We start from the raw sequence: 20,267 nt of genomic DNA on the forward strand, positions 1-20,267 counted from the left end.
GAATGAAAGTCAGCATTGCTGCACAAATATTATAAGACATTGCCTAGTTTAGTTAATATAATTAAAATAGGCTATTTGTACAAAATGGTTGTCTGTGAACCAAAGCTATGAACCAAATTCCATCATGCGGCATTGCACTTTGACCTACAAAGAAAGTGACCTACAATAACAAACACAGTTTTTTCTCACATTCAGCATAAACTGTGCTCATGTAGTTCCATAACAGACCACTACATTTGTGTAGTAATTAATTTCCCATACTCTCTCCAGTGAGTTTAAAGATTATATGTAGATTTACACAAATTACGTATATCTACTCGTACATCCATACAGTAGGCACGTGTAATTGTATGTGCATTAGACTTATTTTAAATGTAGTCCTAAATGTTGAGTTGACAGTTGGATTCATTGTAGTTGTGAATGAGAGAATGAAGAGTGAATGTAGTTTAGCGTTGGTCTGACGACCATTAATGTTTTACGGCTGTGTGTGTTTCAGGCACTCAGCAAAATGACCTGAAAAGACAACACCTGCTGGAAAGACTGTTGGATGCAGTAAAACAGGTAGGTATAACTGAAATGTGGTACACATGACATTATTGTCATCCAAAACATCTGTCTCTTTGGAATTATGGGCAGGAACTCATAATGCGATTCCTTTTCCTTTGATAGGTCAGTGCTAATGCAGTGGAATGATTAAGCATTCTGTAGCAGTATTCCCTGACTTCATTTCTTGGAACCTCCTGGGAGGATATTTCATCCTAGTGCAATACCATTCATCTGCTTCAACTTTGCCACTAATCACCAAAGCTCTTCTCTTGTTGTATTGAGTGTGTTAGTGCTGGATTAAAATGAAAATAAATGAAACGGGCCTTTTGGACCAGAGTTCAGAAAAATGCCATTTTATATAATTGAAATTCATAGTATTTTTAAACAGTTCCTTTATTAGAACAACGTTGCCAGACTTTATTAGTGGAGGGATTATGGGCGAGGCTATATTAGGTGAGTTTAGTTGAAATCCTCTGAGAATTATTCCGTGAAGCACAATTGCTTTGTCTTTGCAGTGCCAGATTCGTTTTGGAGGAAGAAAGGAGATAGCCTCAGACTCTGACAGCAGGTATGAGTAACTTCCCGGTTATTACACTCATCATTACACTGGATATTATCACATTTCATTACTGAGGAGAGCTTTCCCTTTGTGTTCTTAGCTGGCCAAATTTAAATGTTGCTTTTTTTTTTTTTTTTTGTTAATGATCAACTTAATCTCCAGGCAGTACATGTTTTTAATTTCCCTTTTGTTTTCACCCTCTGTATTGTTCAAGGCTTATGAGGACATTTTTCTCTGGGTTGTATAGTGACGATCCTGTGATGTTCTCACTGTGTGTGTGTGTGTGTGTGTATCTCCACAGAGTAATATGCCTGTGTGCACAGTTTGAAGCTGTGCTCCAGCACGGCCTGAGAAAAAGCCGTGGCCTTGCCCTCACCGCAGCTGCCATCAAGCAGGCTGCAGGTTTCACCAGCAAAACTGAAACAGGTGTGGTGCCTAGATACTCGTCACGAGAAAAAAACCTCTGGGCCCTCGGGGGAGGGGTTTAGGTTGGGAGCCGGGTCCTGACCTAAACCAGTGCTCAAGCTTATGTACAGCTTGCCCTGTGTGTTCAATAAGGTTGTCTGTTAGAGACAGGAGAAAAGAAAAGTAACTTTTTCAGAAAGTTTGCTGAGTGAGCTCATTACGCCATTCGGCGTGGTTTGTCTTCCTGCTCGCCCCTGAGAGACTTTACCTCAGAGGTGTCCTTGGTTACTGTGAACGGCTGTCCTGCTTTGGGTTGTCCATGGAGGAAACAGATGCTTCTAAGGGCCCACGCCGGAAAACCAGGTGCCGAGGCTGTTGTGAAACCAGATGGTTATGCAAGAGAACTTGTGAACAACGACAGAAAAGGGAAACAGTCATTCTCTGTGGTTTATCTCAGCACCTGTTGTGGTTTTTAGTACTTTTTTAAAAGTAGCAGCAGGAGAAAGAATGATACAAATTAAATAAGACCAGAACAGTTAAGAGAGTCGATTTATTCCTCAAGGAATGTTTATCAGTGTTATCTGGTCACTCAGTCTTTATGTTGTTTTAGAAAAGTCAATACCTGTCCAGTGCAGAGCACATACGTGAACACATCATTAAGAATTAAAGAACTGAAACTTCAGATAATTTCGTCCGAAGTCTTTTGCAGAACTCCGTCCTGTGCCTGTAGTCAATACTTCCTAAAATATACATAAAAATATAGTCCTTAAACATATTAATGGATGTTTTGTTAGAAGGCTGTCTTAAGATTTGTGGGTGATCAGATATTTTTGGATGGCTTGTGTTAGAAGTGTGTGTGTGTGTGTGTGTGTGTGTGTGTGTGTGTGGGGGGGGGGGGGGGGGGGGTGGCGAAAGACAAATATAAATCAAATGTTCCATTTTCAGTCAGCTGATGAGTGTGTGCAAGCCATCTGTGCAGTAGATGTAATCACATTACTTTCTGGAGGGTCTGAATAATTTAATCTCATTGTGCTAGTGGCACTCATAACTGGGCTCATTTCACAGTTTAACTGTGCGATATGGAGGGGCAACAGTTGGGCACACACTCTTTTTTTGTAATGAGATCTCTCTAAACCCCCAGAAATCCACTTGAACAGATGCTGGATAATACATTTCTCAGGGGTTAAGTGGTTTCGTTATGTGAAATTGTCAGCGGCTCCTGTATAAAGCGTGCCATAGAAACTGAGACCACCACCTTTACGTAACATAATTTGTGTGTGTTAAAAAAAAAAACAACCCAAAAAAACATGGTATGAATGGTGTTAATCTCTAAGCGTTTCTGAGGTCATTAAAAGTAGTTTTACTCTAGCTCCGGGGGCTATTTTGAGATACTCATTCTTGGTGAGCTGGGCTGGTGAAAATCTGAGAATATCGCCGTAGATGACAATGATCAGAGAGAGCTTTTAGGGATTTTTCTGAGAGGAAGTTATAATAGCCAATTTGGATTCCTTTGAAGCACATTATATGGTAACCTCACAGTCAAATCCATGTCACGGGGGTTGTTTTGATAGCGGCGGTTTGATTGGATTCCTGTTCTGTTCTGCTCTAGAACTGACCTTCTGGTTCTACGTGAAGGAGCAACTGAACCGGCATGAGCTCCAGCGTTTTTACTCCCTGCGGCACATCTCATCTGAGCAGGGCAGGGGCCGTGCCTGGCTCCGCTGTGCCCTCAACGAGCACACTCTGGAGCGTTACCTCCACATGCTGCTGGCCGACCGCGCCCGTCTCAGGTACACCTGCGCACATCACAACAAATCAGAACGCCTGAGCGCTCCTTGTCCTTTGTCGTTGTCACTGGTCGTCAAGTTTATGATGCGACAAAGCCGCACTTTATTTAAAAGTTAAGTCAGAGTTTGTTTGTCCGTTAACCGTGATGTTTTGTTGTTTCTCCCCTCGCGTGCTACTCTACGCAAAGATCCCCTGTTGAACTCAGTTTCGTTCGCAGCCGGTCGACTAGGTAAACAATGCTGACCATTCGACTCAGGCTGCTTCCTCAAAAAAAAAAGAAAAAAAAAGCACATTTTAAATTATGAGTGAAAAGAAGTTTGAAGCTTTTTCGGTTTCAAAAAGAGGCCCGTGCAGGGTCTCTCTTCTATGATTAACCGTGAAAATAAATGCAAACAGTTACAAAATAAGATTATATTCATGTTAAGTGAGAATAAAGATGTTCGGTATCTAGGTCTAGTGTATTCGGATAAGATTGTGTCATCTCCACTGTAAAGTGTTTTCGTAATGAAACGCAGTAGTGACAAATGGTCTTTGTTTCAGTGCCTTTTACGAAGACTGGGCTTTTGTCCTGGATGAGGAGAGAGCCAGTATGCTTCCTACCATGGCGGCAGGTGAGTACAGTTTACTCTGATTGTTTTTTTAGCCAGTTAAGTTCACTGTTTAAAAAGGTAAGCCTGCCCAGTGTTTGGGAGTATTTTTGTATTCTCAGAGTGGTAAGAGTCGATTATCATAATCTGCTTTTGTTCCATTGTCACGTGGTTCATCCCTGTTTTTATGCATTTTAAGTCATTTGAAAACAGAAGATCGATTTGAGGTCATAATGAAAGTGAAATGATCAGTAAGACTGAATTCAGGGGCGTTTTCGTCTCTCTTTTGCAAGATCAGTAATGATGTTAGCTGTCAAATTTTGTTTTGTGCTTATGTAAAACCCTGTGTGGTCTTCTCTGTGAATGTGCAGGTCTCAACTCCATCCTGTTTGCCATTAACATTGATAACTCGGACCTCAACGGGCAGGTCCGTGCGGGCACGACCGTGTCTAATCTCCTGAAGGAGTCGACGCAGGGCATGAGCAGCCTGTGGAAGGAGTCGACCCAGGGCGTCACCACACTTCTGCGTGAGATTGGCACTTCCGCAGTGGTTCCAGGCCTGAACCCTCGACCAGACTACCCCACTGACCCCCTGCCCGTCATACCACGTAGCACCTCTGCCGGTAGGGAGGACACGGTCAACAAACTCTGGCCGTGTGGGGGCTTAACAGATCTTAAATCATTCATAACAGATTTACGATTGTGGAAAATTTGCTTATTTTTATCAGGAAAGAGAAAAGCCAAAGAACTTGGACAAGGCATGAGTACTGATTTTTACTGTGTGATGCGTGTGAACTTGGACGTGAGCAGTTCTCTCTGTTCTCCAGACTCCGGTTTGAGGAAAGAACGTAGGCGTAAGAAAAAGATCACCAACATCATCTCTTTCGACGATGACTTGGACGGAGGAGCGGAGGATGAAGAGGAAGGGTATGACGACAAGGGGAGGAACCAGAAGAAAAGTTCGGTGGTTCACGTGAGCTCTGAAGAGGCCTTGGAACCCCAGGAAACTCCGCCCACTCAGAACGGGCTGGAAGAACCTGGTATCGTCAGCTGGGCTGCAACACCACCCCAGAATGGGGTTTTTCCTGATACCAAGAGCATAGACAATGAGGGGGAGGATGAAGATGTGTACAGTAAGAGCAGGCCAGAACCCCAGGAGGAGTCTGGTAGTGCAGAACAGTGAGTGCATAACCACATTTCATACATTTTTTAATCAGTTTATGTGTCACTTATAATCCAATTTCCTTTTTTTTTTTTTTGTAGTGGTATAAATACCGTAACGTTACTTTTGCAAGTGTAGAAAAGTTCAAAGTAGTGAAAGTCCTTCCGACGTGGCCTTGAGAGATTTGTGGAGGGATTTTGATGAATGTTTTGACCCAGGGTGGTTGTGGGAAGCTTGAATAGCGTGTCCACTTGGAGTCCCAGACAAATGGTCACGGAGAATGACAACGACAGCTCAGATATTCTCATCCCACTGGCCGCTACGGACCCCTACATCCAGCAAGGTCAGACCGCTCGCTACCCAGCACAGAACAGACTCATTCAAGTGTGGAGTGACTCTGGACTATTTTTTTGTTTTTGGTACAGAAAAAATATACTGCAGTAGCCCAGTAATAGCAGATACTGTCAGATACTGTGTCTAATAACTCAGAGTTGGAAGGGTTTGACTTATGAGTTTTAGTGGGGGGGGGGGGGGAGGGAGGGGGAGTTGAACAACCCCGTTTAATGACGGCTGCGTGTGTAGCAAATGCACAGAAAGCTTTCCCGTTGTATTTGCTGAACTCCATTTTGTTCCTGAGTAAATCTACAATTGCTTGTGGTTGAGAAATCTTATCGACGTGGTTTCTGCTTAATGCAGGCAGCTCCGTGGAGACTATAGGATTTCACAGACCGGATGAGAGCATTATCCCCGCAAACGACATGGAAAAGCCGACATCTCAGCTCCAGTTCAGGTAGCTGTTTCATTTTGTTCTCGGAGGCATGTAGCATTTTAATAAAACATGTCAGCGGGGTTCAGAGGAGCATGTGATAATTTTCCGTCCTCAGTATGGAGTCCAGTCCACCTGTCCAGAGTGACCCCGCCCCCAGTGTCCTACCCCCGCCAGGCCTGCCGGAGTCCATGAGCGTGGGTAAGCTTGTCTTCTTATTCCTGCGCATATTCTGCCGGTTAGTCATTCAATATGTTAAACATCATGGTATGAAATAGACATTATAATTGTATTCCTCTACCTTTTTATGTTTTATGGTTTTTGATGTTCACTCATATTAACAAAATCTGAAATGTTTACATAAAATCATAAAAAACTATGTATTATAATTTATCTGACTTGATCAGGTTTTTTTTTTAAATTAATGAACGGATAAAGTTAAAGTTAAATTAAAGTTAATAAAGTTCCCCCTGTGTCGACTGCACGTTCTGCAGGTTTTCATTTGGTCTCTGGGTGTCCTTTCCCACGTCAGGCATTCTTATTCATTCGAAAGTTTCATAATCATTTAATTTTTTTTTTTTTAAATAATATAATGACCTAAAATCCTCTCTGAACCTCAAATTGAGACATAAACTAGTTCAGCAGAAAAACAGAGTTGCATAAATAGGACAAGTTTTTTTTTTTTTTTTTTTTTGCAGTACAAGTCGTATTTATTGAGGGAAATGAAGGAGTTTTTTTTGAGTGAACCAGCCGTAACCGTGATTGGGCTGCATGGAGGAGAGAGAGGAAATCAAAGTTCTCATCTGTTAGTAACAGAAACTATCACTGACCAAAAATGTGCCTTATTCCAAACTGAAATCTTTCACAGAATGACTGGCTGGACTGACTCACCCACTCAACAGAGAAAAGGGGAAGAACTACACTAGCCTCAGGAAGCCAGAATAAGATAGAAAGACATGAGAAAATCCAAGAATATGTGACCATTCTGAAACCACATATGTAGATTTTTCTCAGGGTATGGCAGAATGACACAGAGAAATCAGGAACGGGGAGAGTTTTTGAAGCAGCTCACCGCAGGTGCATAGCTTTGCATTCATGTGGCCGACAAAACTCTATTTTGAGAACAGAGGGGTCTCGTGACACTCAAACTAAACTCTTCCTAGTCATGATAATCACATACAAATGTCTGCACTGGTACTTTGACTATTTCATATCACATATTTGTAGAATGAGGCTCATATATCTGGCAGTTTTGTATATGGACTCAAATTAGTTTTCAGTTTAATGGTGATGGTTAACACAGCTCTTTACATTGACCATAATCTGCAATCCCAATACCCAGACTGACTCTGGAGTCACACACGAGCTAGTGACTACTATTGGAGGGCTACAGAAACCATAGTGCAATCTGTTTAGATTGAGCAAACCTACCTGGACACGTGGTTTTTCTGTAATTGGAAAGTTCTTAGTGAAACGGAAAGGGATTGATTGAATTTCTCCGGGTTTCTTTTGGACAGTCTGAAAATGTTTGGTAAATCTGGTTGGCAGCTGTGTTCGTAATTCATTGAAGTTCTTTGAAAATGTTTTGGTTGCTTCAGGATTTTGTGGGCGGATGTTTACGAAACTCCGAAAATTGTTCTCCCTGGCTATCACCTCCCCCTGTGGAGGATGTTATTACACACCTGCGCTGGAGGAGACAGCAGGACACACCATTTTGATCCCAGTTTTCTTTTTAACTGCGCTCTTACCTAATTCAACACGTTGATTTTACAGATTGCTAAAAGCCTTAGCAGAGCACCATCATTTATGTTTTTTATCGAAGCTTTTTTGTTGTTGCCCTCAGACTTTTCCCGAGAACCCCGTTTAGTTGATTTGTGGTTCCAGCTGGACTGAGTGTTCTGTCATGAATCATTTGTCATTTCTGACTGGCTGCTTTTCTCCAATGGATGGCACTGTTGGTTCAAACTGGGGCAACCCCTGCCTGTGCCGTTATGTTGTCTGGGGACAGATAAAAACTCTACGCTGAGATCAACCAGCCGACGAAGGCTCGAGTTATATTTTGGCTTTTTGGAACTGGAAATGGGGGAGAAAAATGAGAAGGAGGACAATGGTTCTATTTAAGAACGTACTTTTTCAGTCTGAATAGAACCGAAGGGACCTCTGAGGTTCTGTGTCTTAGTCCAGCTGTATAATGCAATGTCTTGCAAGTAGCAAACGTAATTCAAAGATAATAACTCTTTGTCTCTAAGGATATAATTCCACGTTGCATGGATTTAATTAACTTTCATATGTCTTTATGGCGATTCCGTTAGCTATCGCTTAATGAAGGTGATATAACCAATAAGCAATTCATATAAAGTAATGTATGCAAATCAACAAGGACGGATTGAGAGACTTATTATGATGCAGTCTGTACTGGGTCAGGTTTAAATCATCTCGATATCTCGCTGTTCATAAAGACTCAAGGTCGTGAAAATGCTGTGCGTATGAATATGAGTGTCTGAGTCTTCAGATCTTTAACTCCGACTGTGCTACTTCTGGGAGGTGGGTTGAAAATCAAAGCTTTGCCTCTTGTACTTGCTTTGTTCAGGTCATACCCTCCTACACGCTAAAATATTCAGGATTATACAGGGACTCCGACTGACTGGCTTTGATGTGTCTCTATCTATGTGACTATGTGGTATGTCTGAAGTTTTTTGTTTACGAGTGTCTTGCATGTTGGCACATGTGGATGTGAATGTCACAGTATCCCTAAGACATATTTCTTTTTTTATTTGTGTGGACAATGAGGCTGGTCTTTATCCTGAGGTTGTAAATCATCTGTGTATGTGTGTGTGTGTGTGTGTGTGCGTGTGTGCGTGTGTGTGTGCGTGTGTGAGTGAGAGTGTGTGTTGGAGGTGCTGCAGTCTCACCAGGGTGTGTTTCTCCTCCAGATGGATATGCCAGGGAGGGGGCGGGCTCATCTGCCGGACTCCTCAGGCAGATCCTTTTCTCTGTCCTCCGCGCGCGCGCACACACACACACACACACACACACACACACACCAAAAAATGCATGTCAATTCAACACCTATTTATGAGAGGTTCCACACACACCTCCAAACAGACACACACACACCCCAAAAAATGCATGTCTATTCAGCACCTTTTTGTGAGAGGTTCCACACACACACACACACACACACAAATACAAATTTTAGGAACTGACTTTTCCTTTGTTTGTTCATAGTCATCTGAATGAACAGACCATTAACACTTGAACTTAATGCCATACGTGTCATAGTGTCATAATTGAGAATGGTGAATGGCTTTGTTTAAACTGTCTCACAGTTCAGCTCTTGGTGCATATGCTGAAATCAGGATCATGTTGAGTGGTCTGAATATGCCGTGGCCTGTACCGGCTCGTACAGATGGCAGGGTAGAAAGCCTACAGTCCTTCTGAGATTCATTTAATGATTGTGAGCTGATGGGATCATGCTGGCATTGTCTCTAGGAGACACATATGCTAGGCTAGCCCTCAAGCACTGAGAGCAGAGAGGGACAATGCCATGGCTTGCTCTGTCTCTTTCTCTCTCTCTCTCTCTCTCTCCCCTCTGCTTGTCCCCAAAATCCCCATTTATCCTGGGTTTGGTCTTTCACGGTCTTTCATAGGCTGTCATTAACAGAAACTACTCAGGCTCATCTGGGCCTCTTTATTTAAGCCTGACTGTGTCCCGGCCCTGTCGTGGCTAATGCATGTGATGTGTGGCCGTTGGAAAGGGCATGGTTATTTCTGTGGAGCTGATGGGAAAGAATAGACCTCAGAACTGAACGCTGATGATAATGGCCTTCCCTGACAGCTCTCTGGGTCTCACTCAGACTACTTACAGGTGAATGGCTGTTTTACTTCATACAGTCAGGAGGGGATAAAAAAAAAAAAACCCTTCAGTATATTATAAATGCAACCCCCCCCCCCCCCCCTTCCACCCTTCCTCTCTCTTGTCATCTCCAGTTAAAAGAAATTAATGTCTGGCTGGTATTTTAAGCTGTAGAAAGTTCTCTTTATTAGTTCTGTGGTGTTACACAAATGAAAATGTCAGCTGAGTGGCGCAGGATTTCTAATAAAAGCAAAGGATCCGGCTCTTCATGACACGCTAAATCCCAGGAAGATACTGAGATTCATTGTTCCTCAAGAAATAATTTGCTCAGAATTTTTTTCGGAAGGGGAAACTTCTGTTATTTCAAAGTACTTTTTTCACTTTTGTTTGCTTTTAAAAGTTTTTTTTTTTCTCTCTCTTGCCCCCCCCCCCCCCCTCTCCGTAGCTGAACTTCGTCAAGCCATAGTTGCTATGATGAACAGGAAAGACGAGCTAACTGAGCAGAACACGTGAGTGGGTGTTTTTTTTTTTTGTTTGTTTGTTAAGCTGTATAGCTAAAGGTGTGTTGCATGCCAATGTCAGACACATCTGACCTGCTATAGATAGTCTGTTAATAACAAAGCTGTGTGTGGTTTTGTGTTGAAAATCATTGAAATTTGAATTGGGTGTATGGGCATGTGTTTTTAATGTGGGTCCTGTCTTGCGTCTGGATGACATCACTTTCAGGGAGAACTTAAGGTGATCCGTCCTCATCTTTGTTTCATTTTCAGTTGTGTCTTAGCCCTTGTCTGCTAAGGAGTAGCATGCATGTGTTCTCTTTTACGTTAAATGCGTGTGCTGCTGTTACCTGTTTTGAATGATGTTTGCATTACATCACAATACCGCGCATGTGTACTGCTGGACCAGGTCTCTGCGCAGTTTATTGGATGGAGAGATGGAGCACTCTGCAGCCCTGAGACAGGAAGTGGACACCCTGAAGAAAAAACTGGCAGAGCTGGAGGAGAGACACGCAGCAAAAGTCCAGGCTCTCGGCAGGTACTGTACACACCTAACGTCTCTGACCGTAAATGACCGTCTTCGTGAAAATTTTGTAGATTTGGGAATGATTTTCCTGACAAGTGGAGGTTTTCCATAAGGAGCCAGAAATCTTTTCTTTGCCCTCCTCATTCCCCTGTCCTGTATACATATTTTGGACGTATAAGCACCTTATCAAATAAACGACAACATTTAATAAGATGAGACATTACAATATTACATTACAATGGACAATATTTAATAAGATGAGACATTATACATATAACGATTATATCATGTGCAATGAACATATAATGATTGTGATTTTAACAGTGATTATTAATTGGAGTTAATTAGTATTTATTAGTAATGTAGTAATTTTTTGCATTACTACTCATGTCTTCATGTCGCCTCTTAGGACATTTTGGAACAGGGGCATTTTAATACTCACTGGTCATAGCTTATTATAATATTTCTCTCCTTCTTGGTCTCTTTGGGATAAAGATAAGCAGCGGTACCATCAGGGCAAACGGTGCTCGTGTGCGGTTCTTATCTCCTGTTTCTTGAGCCCGGAGGATGGGGCCAGTGGCTGGCTTTGTCTCAGATCTGATCTGGCTTGGTCAACAGAACCTAAAAATACGGAGAGGGGAGGTGTGGGGGGGGGGAGGGGGGCACCTCAGCTTGGCTTGGCGCTCTGTGTGAGAGTGTTAGAGAGGCGAGCTTGTGAGGCCCCGCATCATTGATTCATTCAGTTGAGTGGGCTGGAGCACAGACGTGGGAGCCACGCGGTGAGAGGCTGGCACGCAGAGTCACGCTGCCCCCCCCCCCCCGCTCAAACAGCACGCACGCTTGATGACGTTCGAAGCTCACGAGCTCCGGCGTGGAAAGATTTCCAAAATGACGCGGCGTCGCCGGCCGGCGGAACGCGGCCGTGGGTCAGGCAAAGATTCAAATCGTCGGCTCCCGGTGAATTCAACCGCCTCTCCGGGTTAACGAGGTCCCCTTGAGTCACAGGGGCCTTATTGGTTTAGACGTCGTGGTCGTCTTACCGTTTCATTAGCTCTAATACGGTGGGCTCCCCCGGGGATAATGTGGAGTGTGAGCGAACACGTTCCTTAATCTGAGCCGGAGGAAAACACCAGGGAGGACAAACTGGTGTTGTCAGGGCATTGCCCGAGCGGCTTTGCTCTCATAGCAGAATATGGAGGGAAAAGTAACAAGTTGAGGGAAAAAAATGAAAAAAGAAATACGCATAGTATCTGGAGGTGACTAGAAAATCACACCCACTATCATGTCATAGACATCTGCTTCCAGCCTAGGCAATACCTTTGAGCCAGTCATACTTGATAAAAGTATTTCATTCGAGTCATTTGACTAGGGCAGCGTTTTTGTAAACACTTACACGTATGGGAAGCATTGAAAATATCTCTTTACTCCTAAGCTACTTACGTACAGGCTCAGGTGGGTGAGAATCTTAAGCGGTTCACTTTTACCGGAAAATCGTGCGGTTTTCCTTCAGATTAGAATGCATTTGACCTCCAGGTCAAAAATGGAGACCATTAGTGACAATTTTTCAAGACAGAAATAGTCATTAATGTTGATGTTCTGTTGTGGATGCAGTGGATACCCTTGGCATAATGACTGGCCCTTCTTTATGTTCAGAGTTTGACATTTTAACTGCCGGTGCCCTCAGGCTGTCGAAAGAGGTGCCACGTCTTGTCCGAAACCCCGGTGTCATATACACTCATCGTTTCCACTCCGCTTTAACACCCTTGCGCATATGCTGTTTAATGTGTCCTCTCCTTGCAAAAGACATGTGTCTTAATTGGACCCTCAAAGTCTCTCGTGGTATTTAAGCTGCTGTCGCTGTTACCGTTATATTCCCGTAAGCCTTAAGTAGAGGTCACCAGGAGGTCGTCTGCCGTACCCCTCCCCCGTTCTCCTTCCTCAGCTCCCCGAGCGCACCAGTCATCTTTTGATTCTTCTCTGTTATCTAATTTCACTAATGGACTCACATTTAGGGAATCCATTTAGAACAAAAGAAAGGAATATCCCATTGCTGGACAGAGGTACAGGAAGGTACATTAGAATGAGGAGTGATCTCTGCTCTGTAGGCACGCTCACCCATGCTTGGGCCTGATGTGCATGTTAATCAGCCCACACAAAATCTCATTCAGGAGAAGGTAAGTCGACTGGCACCGGCTCCGACGACGGATGAATCTGTACTCATTTTGGCTTGGAATTAGCCTCTTGTTGTCCTAAAACATTTTGTTCCTGAGCCTTAAGTATGCAGTATTATTAAAATTAATGTCTGTGTGAAATGTGCATTCATGTGCAAAAAAAGTAAAAACAGTGATAATAAAACAGGTAGAATTTCCTAGATTGTTTCAATTATAAGAGTTATGAGATTTAGTGTATTAAATTATAGGCTTGATGCAAAAAAAAAAAGCACAGTTAGGATCATTTAATTAGTGGCTTTGTGTGAGTTTGAAATTAATGAAGCAGTTGCGTGTTTGTCCTAAAAAGTATTCAACAGAGATTAGAACAACTGATTTTAGACTTGTAATTGCTCTGCAAAGGTACCAGACAGTACAAGATGCGGCTGTTTATTACCCAATCACCAGTGATTACTCAAGGTGCTGCTCATTAGATAAACTACTGTTACCCCCGGAGCTATTTATTCACATGTCATCCAAATCAGAGGGCCCTCCAAAACTGGGTTTTAGCATTGCATTTCCCAATCCAGTTTTCAGAGTGCTCCTGTTCTCAGAGTCACCCCCCCCCCCCCCCCCCCCAGCCTGGCAGAATTCAGGACTCTCTCTACCCTAACACACCTGGTTCCACTCATCAGTGAAATTGTCAAGGCCTTGATTACACGAAGCACACCGAGCAGAGAGCAGAGAGAGAGAGACCTCAGATGCGTAGGTCTGTGGGCTTCCCGGGAGCGGGATGGGGCAGTAGCATGCTGGATGAAGCATTCTTACGCCCCTGTGCTGCATGTCACCTCTGAAATATAAACGTTGTGGCGCGCGTGAGACGCGAGGGTCGCCGAAAGGGAACAATGGGAAAAGATGGATGGGACGTACCTGAGACGCGTAACTCTCCAGACACGGAAGAGGCCATTTATTAGGTTTAATTAAATCGCAGCGGAATTGCGCTGGGCTCGGCGGCTCAGATAGTGAGGGAGGCTCTTCCTTTGAGAACGCGGCGCGACACCGACGGAAATCTCCCGCTCCCGCTTGTCTGTTGTGGAACATAAAAAAAAATTTTAAAAATAAGGCAATGTGATAAGCGAGTTGCAAAAGGCGTCCTACAAGAACAGGAAAGGGCTGCTTTTCACAGCTGCACAATTCCCACTGATTTTGATTGATTTCCCCCAAACCAGCAATTATTAGCTGTGCTCCCTGTAAGTACACACACACACACACATACACACATACACACACGTATACCCTCCTGCTGTCGGCCTACTGTAAACAATCGTATAAAAGATACGCAGCAGCGCCTGTAAAACAGATCCTGAAATTGAATCTGGTCTTTACGAGGCGGCCAGGGAAAGTTCCCCCTGTGTCGACTGCACGTTCCGCGGGTTTTCATTTGGTCTCTGGGTGTCCTTTCCCGCGTCAGACATTCTTAGCCTTCCGATATTCATTGCTTTTCCTCAGCGTTTCCCTTTATATGCGTTTGTTAAAAAAAAAAAAGAGTTTGGACACTGACATACACACTAATCCATCCTTTAATCTTTTTTTTTTTTTTTTAAAAACTGTTACCTCACAACTCGCGACACGTCGTCATCTAATGTATGAAGCGTCGGGATGTTTACGACTCCGATAATATATTGTTATGACAGTTTTAGTCAGCGTGAGCTTGCTGGAGTCCCACGGCGCTGGATGATGGAGTTGTATTATGAAGCTGACATGTTTCTGTCAGAATAAAAGCGTGTTATCGCCGGAGCAGCGGAATGAAAGTGCTGAATGTAGTGAGGTGTTCTGACACTCTGGTATGTGTTTCAGGGAGAATGAGGTGCTGAAGGTCCAGCTAAAGAAATATGTGGGCGCTGTCCAGATGCTGAAGAGAGAGGGCAGCCAGGGCCGTGATGGTAAGACACACACCTTTTGTTATATTAAAAAATAATGAAAGGGGCCTAAAGAGATTGGGCTCTCAAAGAGACTGAGGGGCTAGAATAGCTCCCTGGCTCACCAAATAGTTCCCTGTGAGGAAACTGTGTATTAGCCAGTTATTGAACATGCTAACTCATTAGCTTCTCATTTCTTTATTATTATTATTATTATTTTTTTTTTTAATAAAAGTTACTTTGCTGCAGGATAAAACATGCTGCGCAAAGGGTGTTCAGATAAGGCGAGCTTTATCAAAGGCAAACAACATTAACGTGGCAGGTTTCAGGGAAAAAAAAAAATCACTAATTATATTTTGGGGGGAAAAAAAAACGTGTTATCAGTGCAGCAGCAGAGAAAATCTCAGAGACTCTTTGACCACCTCTAGAAGCACAGGGTGTTGGGGAGACCAGAATAATAACTGATAGAAAAGTTCTGCGGTTACGTTAAAAATGACGACAAACACAAGTAATGTGTGTGTGTGTGTGTTTTTTTTTTTTCTTTTCAACATTTGTGGAGGTTGAGATGAAATGGATCCTGGTTTTGAATTTTTTTTTTTTTTTTTGTGGGATGGACGTGTAGGTGGCTGAGTATTTCTCTGCAAGACTGACATGATGCAACATCACACAACAACCATCTGTAGCCTTTTTCTTGAGCGTTTTAAGGGAAAATATTTAGTGGGTTGTTTATTAAGACGATCGCTCACCTATAGTTCAGACAGGGTTAGCACTTGCTCTGTGAAGATTGTTCCACCATCTGGATTTTACCAAGCTGTGCTTTGGAACTGCCATCTCTCTGTGTCGTGAAGCTGCTGATAAAGGACACATCACTGGTTCAGTGGATTCAAGAGCTAAGAAGAGAAACTGAGCCAAATGCCTCCATGGCATCTTTCCAAATCAGACACAGATCATTTATTGAAACCCTCTGCTGAGTGCCTTGATTGTTTATCCTCTTGACTCTGGAGAAGATCCAGTCTAATCTACTGGTGTGAACTCATCCATAAATGGTGACAAACCCTTAAAATGTACATTGTGTCGCCGTAATAGCTTAGACAAACATTCACGTCCTCTGTAGATCATTCCAGTCAAAGCTCCTATTGTCTCCTCATCTTCGCCCAATTACCGTAGCAGTCAGCTCAGTGCCTGCTGTGAAGGAACGTTTTTCCCACAGGGGAGCGAAACACAGAGAAAGCCAATACTGATGGCTAATAAAGCCCTTTCACATAGCAGCCTGGCTGCTTTATCCACTGTGCACGAGGCTTTTCGCTGGTCCCTGTAGAATGCCGCAGTCTGTGGTACCGAGCTGTACTCTTGATGTAAATCTCCCAATTTGCCCTCATCATTCGCATGTGTTTTCTCTTCCCCGCTCTCCTTTCTTCCCAAAGACGGGAATATCGAAGCCCTCACATCTGAGTCTAAATGATTTTTCTTTTCCCCCTAACGTCTCTAGCACTAATGATGTGCCATACTGTACAAGACTTTGATGTCGAGTGCTAGTTGAATAAGATGGAGGGAAACACAAAGTTGATACACAAGCACACAATGCATTTTTTTTTTTCTTTTCTCACGGCCTGTCGGAGCGCTCGCAGATCATATGATGCCTCTGAGACCTTTTTTTTTTTTTTTAATGATGCTCACTCCAGATGTGTTCTTCTAAAAAAGCCTGCTGATCTGAGACAAGACTGTGTTATGTTTTTGGACACGACTCCTCCAAGTCTAGCTGTTCCCAGTCTAGCTGTCTCGTCTGTCAGTGTGGCTTCAGGTTCAGTTTACTCGCCGTATCTCCTCGTTGAGTTTTTTTGTTAACACAAGCAATTTGGTTAAACTCTTGGCTCGATGCTGCTTTGTAGCCTGAGCAAATGCAGAACAGAGGGACTTTCACATCCCCATAGTAAATTTCCCCCATATTCGGCATTGTAAATAAGCATGCAAGCATGTAAATATGCATGGCTAAGTGCTCACTCAAACTACGAGACTCAAAGGAGATCGTGAGCTGTTGTAATTATCACACTGTCACAAAAGAGGGTTTTTGGCAAAGCCCTCAGAGATGTTCCGAGCCATAAAAGGAAGTCTCACAACCAGACAGAAACTTGTAGAGAACTTCACTGAACCTCCTGAATATGGACGATGGTTGTGTTTTCAGCTTTTAAAAATTCATTTCAGCCCCCCTGTTCATGTTTTTCGATGAGATTTCTAACGTTTGAGTCATGATAGATTCACGATGGTGTCGGACTCTCTGTGAATGATTCAGTGCGTTCATTTGTAATATGACTGTACAGGTTGAATGAATCTCACTTGAAGGAAATAGATTGCCACAGATGAATAAACACAGAGCCAAGACCTTACCTTTCTCTCTCTCTCTCTCTCTCACTCTCCCTCTCCCTCTCCCTCTCTCTCTCTCTCTCTCTCTCTCTCTCTCTCTGTCTTTTGACGGCCACACTTAATGAGTCAACGAGGACCATTTTTCACCAGAGTCGTTTGAAAGAGTGTTAATAATTTTAATGTCGCAAATTCATTACACTCTAAATCATATTTGCTTGTCCCTGTTGGGCAGTCAAAAGAGTGGCCATCGTTGTTCTCGGCCTCTCTTGAGGAGTAGCGGAGAGGTGCAGATGATTGGTCAGCCAAGGGTGGTTAATGTAAGGTATTGTTATTGCTTTTGACTAATCCAGTTCCCCTGGAGAGTGTGATGAAGGCTGATTTTTATGAAGCAGAAGGGGTGTGTTTACGACTAAGAGGAGGTGTGAGAAGGAGCACAGGTGGGGACAGGTGGTCCGCAGAGCAGGGGTGACGTTTCCAATCACCTGCTAATGAGCAGTGTTAATGAACATTTTAATTATTGCCTGCCGCTTAAACAGCGCTTTCATGTGACCCCCCTCTCTGACAACGCTGTTGTCAGTTATTGCAAGGCCGTGTTCCCTGAGAACTGAGAGGTTAGGTTGGTTGGCAACAGAGCTTTCTGGAGGGGGAAAAAAAAAGCACCTGGACGTTGTGGAGGGAGAGCCGTCAGGCCCGGCTCTAATCGCCTGCGGTTATTTTTTATTTATCCTGTCGACCAGACCTCCAGCACCTCCACAGGCTCTCCCATCACACTGGGCACTAGCCTGGAGTCTTTCAGTTCCCTGTGGACCGAGCAATACCCAGACCTCCACTCTCACCCTACATCAGTCTCCGTTTGACAGGAGCCCTGCTTGGTGATTCTGGCTCTGCTGTGGGTGTGGAGTGGGAGAGCGTATTTGACTCAGGAGGGATTACATCTGCCCACTATTCCACAGGACAGTTTTCCTCAATCCTCCGAGCTATCAGTATAAGCAGCGATTTAGCGGATGGCTGATCACTCCGAAATGAGTTGAATATCAAATTGAAATTATGCGTAAAAAAAAAAAAAAAAAAGGAGGCGGGTAAATAAAGAGATGAGATCAGGCCTGTTGTGCGCCGTTCAACAGCTACCGTTATTAAATTATTAATGTATTTCAGTTATTTATCTGCTTTTTTTGCGGGTTGGGGTGGGGGGGGGGGGGGTTTGCTGTTGCCTCAAAGTCACCTTCTGTGTCGCCTACCTGCTGGGATGAAAGAGTGGCCCTCGCGAAGAGACGAGAAACAGGATGCAGCGCAATCAGAGCTGCAGCTGTACGTGTGGATTGCCCACCGTTTATCTGACATTATTCAGATGACGCTGGACTGCAGAGACACTCTCAGACATTCAGAGAAGTCTCCACAGGCAAACAGGTTTCTACCGGTCAGAGAGGCTGCGTAGCCTCGGCTCAGATTGGCCGCGCTGCTAATCAAAGCAGAACTGACCTGATCTCCGCGAGCCCTGAGAGAGAGCCGATATTGACAGAGCGAAGATGTGCTAGCCCCTGTCTAACCCGATGCTAATCGAACTCAGCATAATTCAGCAGCGTTGAGATTTTTAGTTATGGGGAAGCGTCTATGATTATTGATTGAAGTGTTTTGTGTAAACATACCCACACAAGGCTGCAGAAGTGGGCACTGCAGACATCGTCTCACCCTGTTCGCAACATTTAGTTTTTTTTTTTTTTTTTAATTAATCCAAGACCGTAGCTGTAATAAGTTTGTAAATGTGGTGTGTGATGCCTATTTGAGGGCTCTTCCACATCTATCTGGTCTTCAACAACAACATGCTCAGTTTGGCTGCCTAGAGCTGAACTATAGTTGAAATACATTTTCATTAAACAAGGTTTGTGGAAGGAGACCATAAACACGCTCACAGAGGTTGCAGCAGCTCAAGCCTAAAACCATAGAAAGTGTCAAATCAGAGGTTTGGTTCTGAATGATTGTAAAACCTTTGACTCTAGATCCTGGCTCTTATTGCACATGTCTGTGGAAAAAGAGGATTAGTCGGTGTCGCTGGTCACTTGGCTCTGTGTGTCAGACTGTTGATTGCAATGATTTCACATCCTCTAATGACTGATTAGAGTCGGAAATCAGAAGCAGCGGACCATTTCTGAATCTCATTTAAAGGACCTTTTCAGGCCTTTCAGCTCCAAAATGAAAACGTTTAGTCAATGTAATAGTTATTTTAATTATGTTTTGCTTGGCCCCTCGTGGAATTGTAATTGACCCCACATTCCATGTTTTGATGGCCTGCAATGGTACAGTATTGTAGTTTGATTAAGTCCTTACAGTGTTTCAATGTACAATATGAGTAATATTGTCATTTATATGTATGTGGACTTGTCCAGAGATATCATTTTGGTTTAGCATTATACTCAGATATCATATGCCTCTGATATATGATTCTTTTTTTAATATTTACATGACCTAAATCCATATTATCTGTTTTAATGAAATAATTCAGCCACAACTCATGTTGGCAAATAGCTTGTAAAGGCAGCATACTGAAGTGCTTGAGTGGTTTTGATTGAATGTCTTGCCTGCCTGCTTGGCTTTTCTCCAGTGTTTGATAGACTGTAAAGAAAACATGGATTAGCGCTGATTTCTCTTCAAAATAGAATATTCCGTCGGCGTGATTAAACGGATAAGTATAAATCTTAATTTTTTTTTTTTTTGTGTGTGTGTGTGTAAGATAAGATGCTAAGTACAGCTTGTAAACTGTGCCGACTTTTTAATTCAAATTAAATACAAAGTGAGGAAGCTCGGAGAGCCCTCCATAAGAAAACTTATTCAGCTAAACAAAATGAAGTGAATTCTCAGTCTGGTCCATCTATTTATTATTTTATTGGTCTCCAAGTTTTTTTGTTTTTTTTTTGAGGTGCTGGATAGGCACTTTAACTTTATCTTGAGATTTCCCATGAAGCCTTTGTGTTCGCTGCTAGGTATTTCGATTATCTATACAAAGGTATTAATATGTTGGACCGTTACAGCTCAGCATAATGGTCTCACTGAGTTAAAGATCCATGAAGATTTTCTTGAAAGAGCCCGTTTCATGTATATTTTGGTAAAGCTGACCCCGTGACCCGACAGAGACGGTTTTGAGCTGTTCTCC

The 20,267-nt window shown here is 43.2% G+C and overlaps 1 protein-coding gene across 1 annotated transcript in view; it reads left to right on the forward strand.

Annotated features, from left to right (window-relative positions):
* Positions 1–492: 492 nt before the first annotated feature.
* The window catches only part of snx29 (sorting nexin 29), a gene marked incomplete at its 5' end in the record, with an annotated part of 63,916 nt that continues 44,141 nt past the window's right edge, over positions 493–20,267 (forward strand). Inside the window, 13 exons of the mRNA XM_030775109.1 lie at positions 493–561; positions 1,062–1,114; positions 1,407–1,531; positions 3,120–3,300; positions 3,839–3,909; positions 4,257–4,508; positions 4,713–5,064; positions 5,266–5,390; positions 5,744–5,837; positions 5,932–6,014; positions 10,115–10,178; positions 10,576–10,704; positions 14,697–14,782. Coding sequence (XP_030630969.1) covers positions 493–561; positions 1,062–1,114; positions 1,407–1,531; positions 3,120–3,300; positions 3,839–3,909; positions 4,257–4,508; positions 4,713–5,064; positions 5,266–5,390; positions 5,744–5,837; positions 5,932–6,014; positions 10,115–10,178; positions 10,576–10,704; positions 14,697–14,782 — 1,684 coding nt within the window. The remainder of the gene's footprint in view (positions 562–1,061; positions 1,115–1,406; positions 1,532–3,119; positions 3,301–3,838; positions 3,910–4,256; positions 4,509–4,712; positions 5,065–5,265; positions 5,391–5,743; positions 5,838–5,931; positions 6,015–10,114; positions 10,179–10,575; positions 10,705–14,696; positions 14,783–20,267) is intronic.

This window comes from Chanos chanos, chromosome 5 (genome assembly GCF_902362185.1).
Source record: "Chanos chanos chromosome 5, fChaCha1.1, whole genome shotgun sequence".
Classification (NCBI taxonomy): Eukaryota; Metazoa; Chordata; class Actinopteri; order Gonorynchiformes; family Chanidae; genus Chanos; species Chanos chanos.